This window comes from Squalius cephalus (assembly GCF_949319135.1).
Source record: "Squalius cephalus genome assembly, chromosome: 15".
NCBI classification, from domain to species: domain Eukaryota; kingdom Metazoa; phylum Chordata; class Actinopteri; order Cypriniformes; family Leuciscidae; genus Squalius; species Squalius cephalus.
Window position 1 is genome coordinate 8,878,631 of NC_137136.1, and position 20,376 is coordinate 8,899,006.

Below are 20,376 nucleotides of genomic sequence, written 5' to 3' on the forward strand. Positions count from 1 at the left end.
ACATATTTGTATCTTTAAATGGTGTTATGCATCACCAAACATTTATAGCTAAGCTACTGTTGTGCTTGATGTATATTTATGCTTGTCGAGACAATAAATAAATTACAAACGAATACAAACTCAGTATTGTTTATTTGACATACAGGTGCTTTTGATTTCTGGTCAGATGGCTTCAATGGAAAGCTCAGATCCTGTTTATACAGACAGGCAAATCAACACTTTGTTCGGAGAAAACTGAAGTTAAAACGTTGCAGCGAGAGTGTTGTTGCTCATCCAGTATGAAGAAAGCCAGTTCATTAGCCATTTACACCAATCAACATGCAGTCTCAGCCTCTGGCGGCAGGCAATGTCCGCGGTGGCAGTAAGCATGCTCATTTTTAATTTACTCAGCCCCCCAAAAAATAAAAAAATACAGACGTTTATACAACAACTCTACTTTAATGTCTCAAAAACCTACATTCAAACCATGATACAGTGCTGTACCTGGACCCCCTTTAAAAAACATTCCACGGATCATCGGACATGCCCAGCCCCACGATACACAGTTCAGCCTCAATCCAGCACCAGACCGGGCCCACGGGGGTGAAGGGTGCCCTCTGAAGGAGAAGTTCGAGGGGCGTCCTGACTGTCTGCAACTGTGTGGATGACGAGCGTCCCCTCTCTCATGTGCATATACAGTATACGTTTAAATTATACAGGTAGCAGCAACACCCCCTCGGCGAGGGGTTAAGAGAGTGAGGGGGTGACACGGACTGATAGGGGAAAGAAGAGCAGCAGCAGAGGAGCAGCGAGGAGCAGCATCTCTCTATACTGTTCCAGCGTCCCTGCTCTGGTCCCTCCTGCGACGGTGCTCTGTTTTGTTCCGGCTTTCCGAGTCCTCCCGGTCGATCGTCTCCTTCTCTCGTTCTCTCTTCCTCTCTCGACGGGCCTCGACGTTGTCTTTCTCCTGCAGGTTGAAGCGTTTTTTCTTCTCTCCCCGCCGCTGGCCTTTCGCTGGCTTACCTGCAAGGACAATTGGTGACAGTGTGAGACACTTTTTTAACATTAAAATATAGTTTAAATCTGTGTTTTTTTGTCCATTTTATCATCTGCCAGGTGAAAATTTGATCACTTAGAGAAGTAATAGTACACCTCTTCTAAAAAAAAAACAAAAAAAAAACACAATCTGATGTAGCCTACACTACAGTTCAAAAGTTTTATTCAGCAAGTGCGCATCAAATTGAACAAGGTTGACCGTATAAGACATTTATAGCATTAGAAAAGATTTCTATTTAATAAATGTTGTTACTTAAAACAATCTATTCATCAAAAAAATCATGAAAAAAAGTATGCTTTCCACATAAAAAACAGCTGCTTCTTGAGCTCTAAATCAGCATATGAGAATGATTTCTTTAGGATCATGTGACACTGAAGACTAATGATGCTAAAAAAAATTAACCTTTCCTAAAATATATTCTATTAAAATTGAAATTCTATTTAAAAAAGTTACACGTTTATATTTACAGTTTGGGGTGTGTTCAAAAGTAACAATCACAATGTTTTTAATCACCACAATGTTTACACTTTACAGGAAAATTACTTGCAATAATGTTTGCTCATTAATCTGGAATAAAAGAAAGTATTGTAACCAGAAAAAGTGCACACACAATATGACCAGTCAGAGTTTGGCCGGCATCTGAGCTGATTTATTTCCCATACAGGCATGTTGAATCATTATATCATTCTATTAATCAGGCTTTAGTGATTTTCCCATCATCCTTCATCTCTCTCCAGCTCCAGATGGAATTACTCATTCAACCTAAGATGACCATTGTTCTTAATTTTGGGCTGTTTTGGTTGGGAGACATCAGACTTCAGCAATCATCACTTCTATATAAAAGTATTTTTCATAGATTATTAAGAGTTTGATGGAATCCAGGTTGAAGACCCATTTATAAAGTTGTGAAACAGCAGAACCATCTGGTGGGGTGTGCGATTGGTTGCGTCTGGTCTACCACAAGATGACAGTCTTGTACAACAACCTTTTCCATTTCATTTGTCTTTCTTTAACTGTCAAAAAATGGTTGATCAGTGTTTTAAAGGGATAGTTTACTGAAAAATGTTCTAACCTTCATTTCATTTATGAGGTAGCCTATGAGGTTGTTTTTTTTAGTGAACTTTAAAACTAAAATTGAAATAAAACAAAAATAAAATGATTAAAGGAACACTCCACCGTTTTTTCATATTAAACTATGTTATTCCCTTAACTAAGACGAGTTGATACATACCTCTCTCGTCTCAGTGCGTGCACTCAATCGCTCTGGCGCGCGGCGACACTTTGATAGCACTTAGCTTAGCCCAGTTCATTCATTAGGGACCAAACAGAAATGAAGCTAGAAGTGACCAAACACCTCCACGGTTTCCCTATTTAAATACAGTTACACGAGTAGTTATGGTGACACAAAATAAAACGTGGTGCTTTTCTAAGCGGGTAAAAAGGATAACTATAATGTATGGCGGAATAGCACTGGGAGCACTTCGACTCGGCGCAGTAAAAAGTCACGTTGGTTCTAATGACAGAAGTGAGAGGGAGAGGATTTTTCAGGAGTGACTTTTTACTACGCCGAGTCGAAGTGCTCCCAGTGCTATTCCGCCATACATTACCCGGTTAGAAAAGCGCCACGTTTTATTTTGTGTCACCATACTTGGTCGTGTAACTACTCGTGTAACTGTATTTAAATAGGGAAAACGTGGAGGTGTTTGGTCGCTTCTAGCTTCATCTCTGTTTGGTCCCTAATAAATAAACTGGGCTAAGCTAAGTGCTATCAAAGTGTCGTCGCGCGCCAGAGCGATTGAGTGCACGCAGACGAGAGAGGTATGTATCAACTCGTCTTAGTTAAGGGAATAACATAGTTTAATATGAAAAAACGGTGGAGTGTTCCTTTAAAGCTTAACCTAAAAGTGAAATTCAAAATATTAATAAATACTATAATGGTATATCAATAATATTAAGAATGAACATGACATCAATCCTGGGTGTTGAGTGTTGATATGAACGATCATAAATTTCAGTTTCTCACACAGCTACTTATTCCTTCAGAAAGAATATAGTGCAAATGCTGGACGCTGTGAAGGGAGGGTGGGATCTTCTGATTTCAAAGCTAGCTCGCTATTGCTAGCCTCTCTGAAATTGCCTACCCTACCTTTAACAAAAAATAACAGCATGTGGTTTCAGAACAACTTGAGGGTGAGTAAATATGACAGCATTTTCCTTTTCTGATTAATTAGACACTGGAAATGCAAAAAGGTAGGCGGCGACCCATCAATTGCAGAGTCAGATAACTTTATCTCCATTGTGCTCTTGAGCAACCAGTCCGGTTCCTTCCAGGAACACGATTCCTGCAATTAGTGCACAGTACGTCTCTTTGGAATAAAACTGTCAAGATGAGCAACCACGGTGAAGCCGCCCAGCTGAATGTTTGACAGCAGAATAAGCTAACAACCGATTAGCACATCAAAAATAGAAAGACTCAAAATACAAATTCTGTTAATATTACTTTATCTCGCCGTTGCTCAACGCTCACGGCTAGCCAATTTCCATTATTGTCAGAGGCTTATCGGTGGGGCACAGATGAGGATTGGAAAAGTGCTGAGGTGGACAGCCACCTCTCCCCCGCTTCTGCTCCCCCCACCCCCCCAAAGCAGGCTCTATTAATCAGCCGGACTCTCTCCGGACTCCCTGCCTACTGCAACCCACACTGACCCACACATTCCTGGGGTCTAGCCAGGGCGATAGGGGGCCACTGACGACTCTTGTTTTGTGACTGAAAGTAGTTCAGGAGGATGAAGTGAAATCCCCCTCCTCGACCTCTCGTGGGCTCGAGGATGTTGTGATTGCACTGTGCATTCTGAACGGGCTGACTCATGTATGGTGTCTGACCGATCAAAACATACACACGCGCGCACACACATTTCACTCGCTGTCGTCACCTCCCCTCTCGCCGTCTCTTTAAACACAGGAAGTTCCCCTTCACGCACACTGTTGTCTTTGCCGTGACGATTTGGAGATCAGTGGATTAGGCGTAATCCTCTGCCTTTCCCATAAACCAAGGCGTAACATGACCAGAGCGCTGTGCCAATTATTATGGAGATGTTTACTGCCACTCTTTCGGAGATGGAAGGCTGTCAAGTTTTTCAGTAAACAGTCAAGCAACGAAATGAACGCAAGTGAATTCCTCAGCGATGGAGCATGTTCTTGAGCACCACTGCAGTAGCAGAGGCAATCCCAGAGGAAAATGTCATGGTTCAGAGGTTGCTTGTTCAAAGCTCATGCAAGAGACCTACTGGAGTTATGTTACATTTACGTATCAATTTTGACACGAATAAGACAATTTATGTCATGCAGTATAAAATACAGTGTCATAAAATTAAAATGGATAGCATAGCAGATCATGTGGGCTTAAAGGAATTTGATGAGAAATCAGAAAATAGGAGACCCATGTGAGAATACTAGTCTTTTTCTCAGGAGCCCCATCTGAAAAAACAGAAGGAAAAGTCACCATTTGTTCTCCATTTAATCTCATTGCTATAGGAGAAACAATTGAGAAATCGAATATTTTGTGAATTCTACTTTTGGGATACTCCTTTAGTTTTAGAAGCCTGTTTCTGCCTTAGACAAGTGCTTTTAAAATGTAAAAAAAGGAGATAAAGTGCAAAATAAGAATTAAAAGTAAGATTAACTCCAGTCTTCAGTGTCACATGATCCTTGAGAAATCATTCTAATATGCTGATTTAGAGCTCTAGCTGAATAAAAGTGTTAAATCTTACTGCTCACTGACCCCAAACTTTTGAAAGGTAGAATAAAGTGCAAGTGAAATATTATGAGAAATGAAGTGTTTCCTAAAAGTTTTGTATTACTCTTTGATGGCACACGGCTTCCATTTAAAGTTGAATCTGAGCAGAAGTTTACAGGTGCTCTATCAACAGCTGAAAATAGCCACATGATAATGGGTCTATTCATCATTTCTAGACGAATCAATGGATTGCAGTTCCATCCTCCTCTAGGATATGTTGCAAGCTCGGAATGGTTTGGAACAAGTTTGTCTCATAGTTGTGTCTATCTAGATGTTTCAACATAGGTGAAATGAGGAGTCATCTGGCTCTGATTATACATTATTCTTGAAAGAGTGATTGAGAGGGGAGAAAAGAAAGAGATCTTAAAGGAGGAGGGAGATGAGAGGGTGAAAAGTGTGTCAGGACAGATGGAAGACTGAAAATGTGAAACGCTCTAAAATCAACCCTGACAACCCAAATCATCCCAGTCTGCTGCTGTTAAGGGCACAGAGGCAGAGGTGGTTGAAATAGGATATGATGTCGGGTGCAGTGGGGCACATTTTCATTAATGAACCCTGGGGGTGGGATGGGGTGGAGGGAGGCGTGCTGTCGTCCGGGGGCTTTTGGCAGGAGCCAGGCGGGGATTAAGGGCTCTGGCTCGTCCCACAGGAGGAATGCCCGGGCTTTGAAGGCCCAGTATAGCTGCTCTCCCTTAGGGAGGTCGGTGCTAGTGTGGACGGCAGAGGCGTGCAGGGCTACATACAGAGTTCAGTGGACGATTGAGATACACACACACAAAAACTCAAACAAAAATGGTGGGATTCCAGATTCTGTACTTATATTCAAAACAAAACTCACAATGTTATATCATACACAAGTTTGTTTTGTATATTTGTGGTGATTTTCCATAGACTTCTATTGTTTTGATAACTATCTATCAGTATTTTTGTGGGCAAACACACACACACACACACACACACACACACACACACACACACACACACACACACGTGCACATGCACACACAATGTAATATATTTCTGTGATTGCAAATCTGAATTTTCAGCAGCCATTACTCCAGTCTTCAGTGTCAAGTTATCTATCTATCTATCTATCTATCTATCTATCTATCTATCTATCTATCTATCTATCTATCTATCTATCTATCTATCTATCTATCTATCTATCTATCTATCTATGTCAGTCAGTCAGTCTCTATCTCAATATTAAAAACCTAAATGAGCACATGTTGACATCAGGAGTTGAGTTTTTAGAAAGTCTGAAAGGGAAAGGACAGAGGCCAGACACAGGGTTGCGTTTGGACAAGATGTGTAAGAAAAAGGTCAGGATTAGTCAGAGGGAGAACACGAAAGAAAAACAAATGACAAGTAACGGGAGAAGAATGAATTTGGCTAGGGCAACAACAAGTAAAGCAGTTGCATGTGTGTGTGTGTATCGGGAGTGGGGGGCGGACAAGGAGGATGTATCAGTGTCAGAGGGCGGCTTGGGATTACTTTGAGCTGGCGGGGGTCGGACCACTGACCCTGCTGGTGTATGTGGAACATAAACACGGACAGGACAGAACCCCGGCAGATAATTAGCGCGCAGTTGATGTTCTAGGAGTTGGGGCAGCTGGGTAATCACAAGCGGGGGCGAGGTCGATAACCGAGCCTGAAACGCACCCCTCAGCTGTGGCCCCCGGCGGATCAACATTGCACTGACTCCTTTGATTTAACATGGAACAAAAAGTCTTTCTGTGCACAAGCAAAGAGGTTCTGATGAAAGAGAGAACACACTTCTAAGATGAGATGGAAGCTCTGTTCCTACATAAAAAGGAACCTCATAAGTGACTGATTTGGAACTCACAAATATATAGTTAACTATAACAATAACTATATTAGTGTCCACAGCAGCAGACGATATCGTTTATTTTTATTCTAAGCAAACACTGCAGTTATGTCGTCTAGCGCTTTAAATGCAAGTGGATTCTGATTGGCTGTCGTTTTTATCATTCATCAGCTAGAAAAAAATCGTTCTGAAAGTGATTCCAACAATATAGTTTCTCTGTGTCGTTACCGTTATAGTTGTGGCGTGGACTCTATTCTTCTATATTTTGAACCATTTTAGAACTGATATTTATTGTTATAATTACAGTTATCATCCTAGGTATGAACGGGCCTTTAATTGTGACGTGTTTTTTGTGTTTTTCTGTTGCATTTTTGTGCGTGATCAAGCAATATCATTGTTCTTTGGAGTCAGAGAAGTTCACATTTAAATCTCCACCTCCTTTATTTTCCTCTCTTCCCTCTCTCTGCGCTGAGGCCCTGACTGTTTATGAGGTAGAGAGCGATGGAGCATCGAGTTGGCCTGCTGTCTGTCATAAAGCAGCAATGTCCCACAAATACCACTACACAAATAAACATTCAAAACATAACTGGCCAAATATGGTTAAGATTACAACTGCACAGATCTTTGAATCTGCTCCATGTATTTGTTTTGCATCGGTTGGGAAATAATTCTGGCTCTTACATTAAGAATTACAATCCAGACGATACAAAACAAGCATTTATATGATAATAAAATGAGCAGAGTCAATGTTTTTTGTAGATGTGGAAAATGGATAACAGCCTACTAGCAATTCCATTCGCTAAGTCAAGCATCGCTATTATTACTTCTTATACATAGGGTTGAGGGCTTGTTCTTAATATTACAGCTCGGTGTAAACCTCATCCCACACTGTTCTACAAACATGAATGATACATCAGGATGCAGCTTTTTACTTTTCTAAGTGATCAGACTTACAATTTTCAGGGACGATTGGGCCTATTTATCAATAATTATATTGGCCACTTACATCTTCTTCTTTTGACAAAGCACTCCCTCTTCTCAGAAGTCTGTGGGCACGGGCTCCCCATTGGAGAGGGATTCTGTAGGACCCTCCTGGTCCTTGTTTCTTCACCCCATTTGAAGCCGCAGGTTTTTCCCAAGCGCGAGCAGGGGCTCCACTCACTCCATTCGCCCACTTCACAGTGCACTAAAACACAGTTAACAAGTCAGTGAAGCCACATAACACACGCATACAGCACTGCAGGGGTTTTGACAGCAGATGTACAGTATGTCAGAGACTGACCTGTTGGGATGCACTCCATTGAGTCATTGGGCTCAAAGTTGTCTGGGCAGATGTGATGACATTGCCCATGCAGGAGGTAGTGTCCCGGCACACACCTCGTACATGTGTCACTGTTCTGACAGGAGTCACAGTCCACAGGACATGCTGTAAAACCATCACACACACATTATATTTACATTTATAATTATAGGGGAGAAACTAACTAAATGTAGTAAGACTACTGACTGGACAATTTTTTTTCTTTGTTTCTTTGTAATTATTTGTGAAATTTGCTCAATTTCTGAGAGAAAATGTTTCTACACCAATTTTTTTCAATGTAGTAGTTTTATTTCATGACATGTAGTTTTGAACAAACTACAAGTAATGTTGTTGTGCATCTAAACTCCACATGGCTGCTTTTAGATGGCCTTCTCTCTTATATGTAGCAGTGGAAAGTCTAATTCATTCTAGTGAATCGATTCATTCAGGTGGTCCTCTCTTTAATATTATCGCTGTCGGGCAGAAACCTTGTATCTCCATATTTCGTCATTTCTCTATCATTTACTATTGTTCACACTTTATGTCTGTCTGTGGGTTTTGCAAATATTAACCAATGAAAAGTATTAAAAAGAGCTTGTGATTAAACCCCGTAACTCCATTGGATCCTCAAACTGTCACTCAAACCTCATAACTCCACCCCGCCTCTACCGTGAATGAAGTGCCTTACACATTTTAGACCGGGTCTGCTTGTTTGCAATGCAAGGGTAAATAAAGAACTGGTTGTTTGAATAAGTATGTTTTATGAATTTGATGTGCAGAAAAGAGAGTCTTAGTCTAGAATTTGTTTTTGAGTCATTAAATAGTCCCTGCGTAATTTGTCTTTAATAATATGAGATTTTGGCCAAATGACAGTAAAAAGTGAGCACCCACATAGCTACAGTAAACTTAAGAACCTGTAAGTTGATGAAAACATAATGCAATGCACTTACTGCCTCAGATGCAGCCGTTCTAATGAAATTCTCAGAAATTTGCTGGTCAAAAACATCGTAACTCCATTTGAGCTCGATTTTGGGAAAATGTTAACAATATAATGGCACATGCAAGTCTCTGACCATATATAAAGCCACAATATCAACTTTGACAACGTTTTGTTTCATTATTTTTTTCAATTTCCTGAAAGTAGCGTTTTTAGAGATATATAGGGATCTCCCAGTCACGTGACCCCTAGCCGTGTGTCAGCCATTTTGACGGTATACATCCGTCAGCTACTCACATTGGCTATACTGTCTATGGCAGTGATCTCAAACTCAATTCCTGGAGGGCCACAGCTCTGCACAGTTTTGCTCCAACCCTAATCAAACACACCTGATCCAGCTAATCAAGGTCTTCAGGATTACTAGAAACTTCCTTGCAGGTGTGAGTTGGAGCTGGTTGGAGCTAAACTGTGCAGAGCTGTGGCCCTCCAGGAATTGAGTTTGAGATCACTGGTCTATGGACTGTCTAATGGCAATAGATCTATTATTAGGGGTGGGTAATATATTAGGGAGTATATTATTATACTAATAATATAATTATTAGTATAATTGTTTTATAATTAGCCTAAATATTGCAATACTTTGCGCTACAGTATTGATATAATTGCGTGCGCAAAATATCTCGATACTGAACAGAATCGAGTTTTCCCCCACCACTATTATTAGCTTCAGCTAACTCTTCACGTCATGTCATCGCACTTATTAGCATCACAAAAATATATATCAAGTATACAAGAGGAAGATAGGAATCATAGATCCATATGAAGCACCGCAAGTTCTTTTTACAGGCATTTAATGTGTAGAAAAACTTCCTGACATTGAGTTTGGTGACATTTACAGCTGACGTTACCTTATTCACTTCCCATCACGCTAACGTTACACCAGAGCTTCATTAAAAGCATACAAAAGCAGGCTATCGGTTGTCATGGACATGTTACAAAAACTGAATAGACGTAAAAAGTCAAGTAACCTTGTATAATTTCATCTCAACTTTATTGTATATTTTACATGCACTTTTATTATTTGTTTACATTTTTCTTCTTGTAAGTTACCTTATATCACAAACAGTTGGAAGCCAAGCACCACCATCAGCGTTTTGCCTGTTGCCGCCAACCACTTGTTTCTCCGTTTTGTTTCTTTCGGGATACGGTATAAAGATAGGCCTATTCCTTTTGTATGATCACGTATCTGATCGCATCCAACTGCACAGCATCGCTCGGGCATGATAGAATATCGCGACGAGCTGCAGTATCAATGTAGTTTATACCAGAGCGAGCCCGTCTCTGTTTATACTGTCTGTCTATGAGTATCACCGGCGGTTTAGCATTTTCTATTCCGTCAAAATGGCTGCTCCAAATGGCGTGACGTCACGCGGGATGTCCCTATAGAGGTTATCACCCAACAGTGATATGTAGTGTGTAGTGTAGTTTTACTTCATCAAATTATGATTAGCTTGTAGCTTGGAAAGCTACAGTTTCAAGTATAGCTTACACAACACTGGTGGCCACAGAAAAAGGAAGCTAAAAACTAGTCTATTATATCTGTGGCACTAAACTGAGCACTCACCAGGGACACACTCTTTCTTGGTATCGCTGGGCACCAGCCCATCTGGACAGCTCTCCATGCACTTGCCCTTGTGCAAGTAGGATCCCGCTCTGCAGCGCAGGCAGAAGTTCCTGTTAAAGCACGAGTCGCACTCTGACCCACACTCTGGAAGACAGGTTATGCACTCATTACCACATTGCCTGAACTGAGAAGAGAATGCTGTAGCATGCATATCAAAGCCCATCGTTTCATTATACCGTAACTAAGACAAAGCCGTCTGTAGTGTAAATATTTCAAGGAGAAGCTGAGGTGAAACATGCGTCTTACTTGTGCAGTCGTTCCTGTCGGGGGAACGGGTGCCGTAGAAACCATTGGGGCAGGAGGCCAGGCACACTCCGATCTGCCTCATCCCGTCCCTCTCCAGGTGAATAAAAAGCTTGGGTTTGCACGTCAGACAGCCATTGTAAACGGAGCAGGTCTGACAGCCTCCCTGGCATCCCTGGGTGCTCACCCCTGAACCCTCTGTGGTAGAAACATCATTTTCACATTAGGATCAAATAACATGTGTGCTCAAAATGATGTATGAAAATGTAAAGATCTGAGAAGTGTAATGGATATACATAATTTATGTATTTTGTGGAGAGTGAAACCACTGGTGTCAGTCTAGGCCTTTTCTTTCATTTCCAAGTGTTACACAGCAACAATATTACTTATATATTTTGTGAGGGATAATGTGCAGTCAGCTTGTCGTCGCAAAATGAAGCAAAAATCTGGATATGGGCAGATGCAAAAAAAGGCAAATGATATTATTCTAAAATATTTAGATCAAATGTAACATGTTTATTCTGTTACTGTATGTAATTTATATTTTGTTTGTCTGTTTTAAAGTTTTCTCTTATCAAGCAGTAGTTGCTGCATCATCACTGCTCATTTCCATAAAGTTAAACTTTGTTGCAGCACCAACAGTTTTCATGTGTGTTAATAGTCTCACTACTCTGTTTTCTCATTCTGGCTATTTCTAACCTGATTGGCTGCTTTTACGCATCTTATCAAGAGTAAAGGGCACAGGATTTTTTTTTTAATCCATCTGCCTGTAAATAAAGTCACTGATTCAATAGACACTTTTGAGGACTAAATAATCACTGTATTACTTCCATAGTTTGCAAGACTAGTGGCATCATATAAGCTATTTAAAGTTTAGTTTGAAGCTCTTTGTAGCGTGTTACATCAATTCACATTTAATGCCATGCAGGGCTTGACACTTTTTTGCTCACCAGCCACTGTGGCTAGTGGTTTACCAAAGTTATTAGCCACTCAGCATTTTCACTGACATTGATACCATGGGGAAAAACTGCCAGATAGATATTTTTAATGTCTCATAATTTGGCAGCAGTTAGATGAGGCTGCTGTCATTTTAAGATCGAATGCACGGATCCATTATACTGTTACACATGCGTTTTCTTTCTCAACTGTTTACGTTCACTTGCAGCAAAAAATAACTCAATTTTGTACTGAGAGGCAGCTTTCTGTGCGCGCACTTTGGGTGTGAGCACAAAATCTGCCTGAACTAGTAAAATTATGCGCAATATGCCCTGTAACCAACAATATTCTATCTATCTATAGTCTATCTATTAAGCGGAAAATGAATATTGTAAGTGTTTCAGATATTTCAGCATCGATATGTATCGAAAAATCTATATTTTTGACAACACTACATTGCACTTAGTTTTTTTATTTATTTCAGATGCCTTTTAAGAAGACTACAATTGAAAAATGTATGTTATATATAAAATTCAACCCTCCAAAGTGGCTAGTATAGTGACTGCGTTGCACGCCATTGCTGAAATCCACCAGCATTTGGTGTTAATTTCAAGCCCTGATGCCATGGTATATTGTTTAAAAGTTTGTGATGTGGTCAATACGTTTTGTTTTTTAAAGAAAATAATACTTTTATTTAACAATGATGCATTAAATTGATCAAACGTGACAGGAAAGACATTTATAATGCAACCCCACCACCCTTCTGTCCACTTCCTCTAAAAAAGTGACAAATTTACATGGAAAAAATGACACTTTAGTTAAACATTTTCACATTTAAAAAAAGATATAATATGCAGGAATCCAATATTTTACTTTTTTTCCTGTCAGCACCTAGTTACAACAAAACATACTTGGCATTTACTTGGTCATTCTGAACATTTATAGGAGCAAACAGGAATGGTGGGTACAACTAAATGGTTCCAGGTTCTCTGAGGAAAGAACAGAGCCATCAATTAAAGCTACAACAGTGACCATAATGTAGTGTAATAATAAACACGACAGGAAGCACAGTCATCTGTGGATTCTCCCGGCAGAGAAACTAATCAACAGAGACACGTTGCATACCGGGGTTTGCACGCAAACGGCAGCACAGTAGCCTTTGTGTTCATAAGCCCGCAAACAGAGCGGCCACACCGTGACAAAACCCCAGACAGAATCGACTCGTCTCCACCGGAGACCTCCAGCTGCCTGTGAATACATGCTGAAGCTGCCCACCTGACAAAGAGGTTTCTCAATGTCCCAGTGACATATTTAAAAAACACTCTCACTCACAAATCCCTTAAAATAAGATACTCTTAAATTATAGAGCTGATCGCTGACCTGACAACCTTCTGGACAGAGCAACTCTAAAACAAAAAGAGATGGTATTTCTGAGAAATAGTCCTCCTGACTGTTCAAGGGGATTAAGAGAACATTTTCTTCAGCTTTTTGCTCAAGGGATTGTGAATAATGTTTATGCACTATGGCCTCATTGTTTTGGCTCAGGAACTGAAGAAGTCAAAAGTGATTGAGTTCACAGTTACTGTGAGAAGAACAGACGTTCACTGATCTATTCGCATCATACTGTGTAAAGTACAGTGCAGTACCTTGTTGAATTCGGTAAGGTAAAAAAATGGAAGGTGCTTCAGAGAGCATCTCTGATTAAAGTCAATCGGTTCCAGGTGTCTCTCAAAGGTCAGTCTCAGATGGTTAAAGGCTCTGCATTTTAGAAGGGACTGACCCTGTCTCAGCATCTGGATGAGGGTGAGTTAGCGGAGATTGGTCTAGCTCAACTTAAGAGAAGCAAAAAAAATTTGCTTCTGCTTCTCGTTTCACTTATGTAATTTGAAATGATATGGCTTGAAAGAATGTTACATAGTGAGGATTTCTACAAGCATCAGTAAATCTAAACAATAAGGCAGCAGTTAAAGTACAGGAAATGAAGGACCCTAACATCACTGTAACAAACAGACTCACAATGAGTCTGTGTATTGCAGACTCATTGTGACTTGTTAATAAAAAATACAGTAAAATCAGTAATATTATGAAATATTATTACAATAACTGTTTTCTAACTGAAAATATAATTTATTCATGTGATGGCAAAGCTGAATTTTCAGCATCATTACTCCAGTCTTCAGTCTCACATGATCCTTCACAAATCATTCTAATATGCTGATTTGCTGCTCAAGTAACTGCTCAAAAATGCTGCTCATTTTCTTGTGGAAACTGATACAGTTTTTGTTCAAAATAACAGCATTTATTTAAAATAGAAATCTATTTTTAACATTAAAATGTAAATGGATGATGGATGGATGGATGGATGGACGGATAGATAGATGATGGATAGATGGATAGATAGATAGATAGATAGATAGATAGATAGATAGATAGATAGATAGATAGATAGATAGATAGATAGATAGATAGATAGATAGATAGATAGATAGATAGATTTCAACCTGCTCTTACATTCCATACTACTGAACTCGGGCATCATTGTTTTGTTTTGTTTTTCTGTCCCCCTCCCCTGATTTTCAGAGTTCAGTCTTGGCCGCCAGATTGCCATAGATCAAGGATATTCTGTTTGACATATCTAAGCAATCTTTACAACTGCTGTCCATTTGCCCAAATGTGTTCCTGCCAAAGCTCTCTAATTCACAGAACCCTTTACACAGAGGAATTCTGCATGCCCTTGCACTGCCACAGCCCCTGGGTAGGCTTGCATAACAACCACACGAGCACTCCTGAAATCCGAACGTTCGAAATCGCTTCGCCACGGTTCAAACTCAACGACCACAAAAGCAAGCATTCCCAGAATCTATCGGTAAAGCGGCAGAGTTAAAACCTAATTAAATAACAAAATGTAAGACATCGACATTAAACAAAAGCATTTGCTTATTGCCCAAAGACTTGTGGTGTGAGTCGGTGAGGCAAGCCGACACAATTAATTTCCTGGGATATTTACAGCATGGGGAGGCCACACACAAGCAGAGATAATTTACTAAAAACACAGCCATGACTTTTTTCACAAGGAAATTAGTTACCACATACTGTCATTGACAAAGCTCTGTGGGACTTAAATGGTGACCTCACCTTTTATGTCCTCTGTGACCTAGTACACTCATATTAGACAAAAGTGTATACATGTACCACAACTACACTCACATAAAAAAAAAAAACACTCTTGCAAAGCATTCATATGCAAGAAAGACATTCTGATGTTATAAGTATAAGATGTTACAAAAACTTTGGCATTAAAAAGGTGTCCATTTTACATGCAAATCAAATCCTTGTGGTGTCTTGTCAACACAGAGACACAGAAACTCACACACAGAACACAGGAAGTGTTTGAGGTCAGACGACCGTTTGGTCACTCGCTGTGAACTGATAAATTAGTCATGGTCATTCACCCAGGTTTCTGTCCATCACATGCATTTTCTCTTATTAAGTCTCTTAATTAGAAGCCTCTGATGATGGCTGGTGCATTCAAGATCAAGAGGACAGCTGTCATCATGTTTGACACACTTCACTGTCAAAGTGTTAAACAGCAAATATTTGACCATACATAAAAAGATTCATCACCCTGCACACCTGTATCTAAAAATAACATCACTTTGGAATGAGTCAAAATCTGCTAAGGGGTAATTAAATGTAACAAATCATGCAAAAATGTATAATCCCTTACTGGAAAATTAAACAATATTTTAACAAACTTTGATAATTGCCTTCATCTTTGAAACAACTGAGAAGATAGTGATCAAAGTAGGCTACATTTTATAAAAGTCATCTGTCAAGTTTATTATAAATTACAGCATATGGGAATCAAATTGGTCGACTACAGGGACTCATCTCAGGCTCACTCATTTAACAGTTCATATATTGCCAAAATTATGAAAAAAAAAAAAAAAAAAGATCAGTCAAGAATAGAATTTTTTTTTTTTTTTAAATATTCAAATCAAGAAAATCGTCCAACCAACACATGTTGGGCGATGTTTACTAACCTGGCGAAGTTTTTCAATTGGATTGGCGTTTATTCTCTTTAACATGCAGTGTGAAGTATTTCACTCAGTTCCCTGATCATTCCGATTTAATTTAAGCGAGTGAAGAACAAATTTAGCCAGGCTATTATGTAGCCTACATATCATCTCTGATGGACAGCATGTTGAAGCCACTCAGGCCGCCATATTCTCCGTCTTCTCGGAAAGCGATGATATCACGTTATTTTTTGACAGACATTGATGTCGTGAGATTCAAATAATGTGGATTTGAAAGCAGATGGATCGGTAGGCTAATAATTATTTATTTCTTAGCCGGCAAGTATCCAGAGAAGTGATTGATGCCCATGTCAATATTTTAGTTCTAATATTCCAACCGACATCCAGCCTAGAGTTTTTGACAGACGTGATAACGTGCATAAGGTGAAATATTTTTGATTTGTGGGTAAATATAAAACGTGCTGTAGACATTCAAAATGCTTTTTTGCATTGTTAATTATACTTATTTTACGGAATTAAGTTTATTTCGTGGTTTAAATATTTCATGTTACTCAGAGACCAACATGTTACATTCAGCTGTCGCAAATTCGTTGATTTTTGAAAACCAAGTTTTTTTTTTTTTTTTTTTTTACCAGTTTGCCGATTGCAAAACGTTGTTTTATCGTCTCTTATAACAAAAACTATTTTATTTAAACCCATGAAAATTCAGATCCTGTTGTAAATAGTGAAAAAAATCACTTTTAAAACTTTTGTTCCATTATTATGAGATTTTGACTCGTCTATGAATTGATCAAAAATGAGCGAAACAATTCTGTTTTTTAAGGACAACCCAACATTGTTTTCTCTTTAAATTCAAAATAACAGCCTGTGCTCAACTAGCTGTCAAAGTCAGATTAGATGCATATTTTTCTCATATGCCACATGAGAGCACATCCTTAGTATGCTGAAGACACTGTCCTAACCACAGTCCACAATTCTGGCACCATCTCAGTTTTAAACAGAAAATATGGCTAAGGGTTTTGTATTTTGAATTCCATAATATCATTTTGTTCTATCAGACTTGAAATAACCCAGTTAGTGCCACATAGCCACAATGGCATTTTTGTGGCTCCCTGATACCAAAAGCTATTCTGTTGATCTAATTGGTTTTGTCACAACTAATTTGGACCACATGTTTATACATTCATACTAATCTAGCCTTTTAAATCTTATTTGTATATTACATTGCTTATTAAAATAAAAATCATACTCAGTTCCACAGTTCTGGTGCCTGTCATGCATGCATTGCTTATTTCCCAAATTTGTGTTTCTTTCTCCTATGCAAAACAAAAATATTCATATAAATACTTAATCCAGGGCCATAACCACCATAGACAGTGAGGGGGACATGACCTCCAAATTACACTTGGTCCCCCACAATCCTTAGTATTTGGTTACAACCTTGACTTGATGCTTCTGATTAAAATGGCCTTTTGAACGAAATGGGGAATTCCGTATGTTACCATCAACTAAAGCTATTGAAATTTGTGCAATACATTATTAAACATGTACTACCAGGTATTTTATGAGCTCAACTATAAAGATGCCCCAATGGCCCTGTGCAGGCATTAAGTGAGGTTCGGGCCAAAACGTGTGACCAACAACTAAGTTTAAACATTTGTTTTTCAAGGATGTATTCAACATTGTTGCAAACTTAAACAAAAGGGGAAACTGTACTTCTGTCAATACTGAACTTACTGAGGTGTCTTCCTATCCGTGAGCAGCAACAGGCAATAAATGTGTGAAAAGGACCAAGCGCACGAGGGACCAAGGGTTTTCAGCGTTATGCAGTGGCCGCTAGAGAGCGATCCTAACAAGAAACTGGACTGGCCATAGATAGCCAGATACTAGACGAACAGTGCACACCGAAACTATAATAACAATGAACAAATTCATGCTCGCTCTGTTAACTAAAATTACAGAGGGAGAGAGTAAAGCAAAACACAAGTAAAACTCGTCAATGAAAGGAAGCTTAAGAACTGCAACATAGCCTAATACATGATTTAAAACACATTATAAAACCAGCGGTCTGTCCGAGTTACGTGTCCGAATAAAACCACACAAGTGTCTACTAAAAACAAAACATCTGTCGTGACTTGCGCGTCTTCTAGCTCGACTTTTAGGCTACCTCAGCTCAACATTTCCCAATAGAAGGTTAAGTAGCTGTTTTTTTTCTGCAAAACTCACTGTGGCGAAACCTATGTAAAATATCCCTCAAATTAAGCCATCAGAACGAAACCATGAGGAACACAGTCACTCTTTAGTGACAGGCGCAGTTTCACGGGCTCATCTCAAGCAACAGGCTACGCTGTTGCAGGGTTGCCAGGTCTTTGAAACAAGCTATCCCAAAACCAGCCTAATCACCAAAAGGTTAAGACCAAACCCCTTAAAACAAACCAAAGTATTCCACGCATGTTATAATCAGTGTAATGCATTTTCAACTTGTATAAAGAATTAAGTTGTTAATCACTGAAAATGTTTAAGCTAACTGGACACAGGATTGCTTGGAAAATGTAGGCTATAGGCTACCATGTAATGTTGCTTGTAATGTACTTGTATACCATTATCCATGAACTTGTAGGCTACTTGGATTGCAATTTTACTGCTATCACTTCATATATGGACCTCACTCAGCGAAGATACATTTTACTGCATTTTTCACAAATGAAAACGTCTGTATACAGACTGTAATGGTGCAATACTGAAAAAATACCCCCATGACATATAGCCTAGGACTATTGAACATAGTAAACCGCATAAAGTAGCCTATAGCATCTACCCTAAGTAAGGTTTATTTTTGTGTTGGCCTATCTTAACTCTAAAACACTATTTTCTACATTCACTGTATTGTTTAACCACAGATGATCTGCCTATCTAAAACAAATTGGAGTACATTTTACCTGTTGTTGGCTGGTATAAAAAAAAAAATCATCCCGCTGCCACAATTTAAAAGTAGCCTATTTCTTTGGGAAACAGCGCATTTGGCAACCCAGGCCGTTTGTCACAAAATATGAACGAAGAAAACAGTGATATAGGTCATAAGAACAAAAATAGCATATCTACTTCGATAACAATAATTCAATCACAGTTCTTCCAGCTGGGAAGAAATATTTAACTGATTTAGTTGTCAGAGTTGCTATACTGTCATATGCCGAACCACAGAAGAGATGTCGAGTCCGCTGGTTTTCTTTTTAGAGTTTGAGTTTTACATTATTTTTATTTATTTATTTATTGCAATGGCGCGTCTTCCTTGCCAAGACATAAAATAAATAAAATGTTCCATTCTCATGTAAACCTGTAGCCTATATCTTAATCAGTTTCCTATCACCTGATCATTATCAATATTCTTCCATAAGCGACTTTTAATTATTTTTTTTATAAACAATAATTTTACTTTTTAAGTCTCTTAAAATGAGAAAAAGTTTTAAAACATCATGAGCACTAAAAAAGCGATTCACACAAACAGCGAGTAGCCTACAAGTCACGGTGCAGGTGTGCGCAAAGCATCAGATCAGCAGCGCGCAGAACTTACGTTTGTGTTGCCGGTGCCTGGAGCCGTGTTGCTGACAGTTTGTGTATTCCATACAATGCAAGATCAAAACAATGGAGATCAGTTGTAATTGCATAGTAATCAGGGGAATGATGCTTGTCTTGTCAATTTCAATGTCCCTTAGCGCACTCTGATCTGTGCAAAACTCAATATGTTATTCCTAAATCGGGCAGAAGCCCCAGCTCTGCTCACGCGCAAGAGAACCAGACTTTTCAATGGCCCAAATGCACCTGGGCCGATTCGGCAGTAACATATTGGAGGCAATCCACATATGTGCCACTGTGAGATATCCAAAGAGAGAGCCACTCATTCCATGGAAACAATCAAAGTGTTAGTTCTCCATCCAGCGCACTGTAAGCAAAATAGGGAGAAGGGAATCAAATTAAATTGGCATGGTGATCAATTTGGATTGTCTTCCTTAATGACTGTGTGTATTCCCCTCTGTGATCCAGTACGACACGTCCAGGTGTGAATGTTACTATATTTATTGAGCCTGGCATGTAGGAGGTACTCGCGTCATCCTCATCACAGCATCTCGAAGAAACTTTCAGTGAAACTTTCACAGCATCTCGAAGAAACTTTCAGTGAAACTTTGGCGCTTGATTGTAGTCGCCGAAAAAAGTCGCGACTACAATCAAATAGTAACTTCGCCGAAACTTCTCGCTCTTCTCTGTTCAATCTCTATAGCTCAGTTTCACGGTTGAGCAATTCACTATCTCTCCCTTTCTCTCTCGCTTGCTCCCAGCTCGTATGCTCGTCTGGTAACTGATGACTTCAGCTCTCTGCAGTCTCTTTCCCCCCTCTGAACTCCAAAGTTTATTTAGAGGGCGAGCACCCCACGTCAGACACCCCACGGGCTACCAACACTCGCTTTTTTCATTATATCACGTTTTCCAAGACTCGAGAACTTGAATGGAAAAAGCAGACACGGGCAGACAGACGGGCAGACGGGCAGACAGACAGACAGACAGACAGACAGACAGACAGACA

General features: G+C 39.5%; 1 protein-coding gene across 1 annotated transcript; it reads right to left on the bottom strand.

Moving 5' to 3' along the window:
• Positions 1-114: 114 nt before the first annotated feature.
• On the bottom strand, positions 115-20,176 carry rspo3 (R-spondin 3). Its single transcript, XM_079893877.1, has 6 exons — positions 19,369-20,176; positions 10,828-11,022; positions 10,522-10,665; positions 7,943-8,086; positions 7,667-7,846; positions 115-1,002 (listed from the first exon to the last, which is right to left on the bottom strand). The coding sequence occupies exons 1-6, from the start codon at positions 19,460-19,462 to the stop codon at positions 806-808; spliced, it is 954 nt and encodes a 317-aa protein (XP_079750003.1). The 5' UTR covers positions 19,463-20,176; the 3' UTR covers positions 115-805.
• Positions 20,177-20,376: the final 200 nt, after the last annotated feature.

Excerpts from the sequence above, each read along its gene's own strand:
- rspo3 (XM_079893877.1), bottom strand. The coding sequence starts at position 19,462 with ATGCAATTACAACTGATCTCCATTGTTTTGATCTTGCATTGTATGGAA. Across the intron at positions 11,023-19,368 it reads CAGGCACCGGCAACACAAAC|AGGGTTCAGGGGTGAGCACC; the intron begins GTAAGTTCTGCG and ends TTTCTACCACAG. Across the intron at positions 10,666-10,827 it reads CGACAGGAACGACTGCACAA|AGTGTGGGTCAGAGTGCGAC; the intron begins GTAAGACGCATG and ends CCTGTCTTCCAG.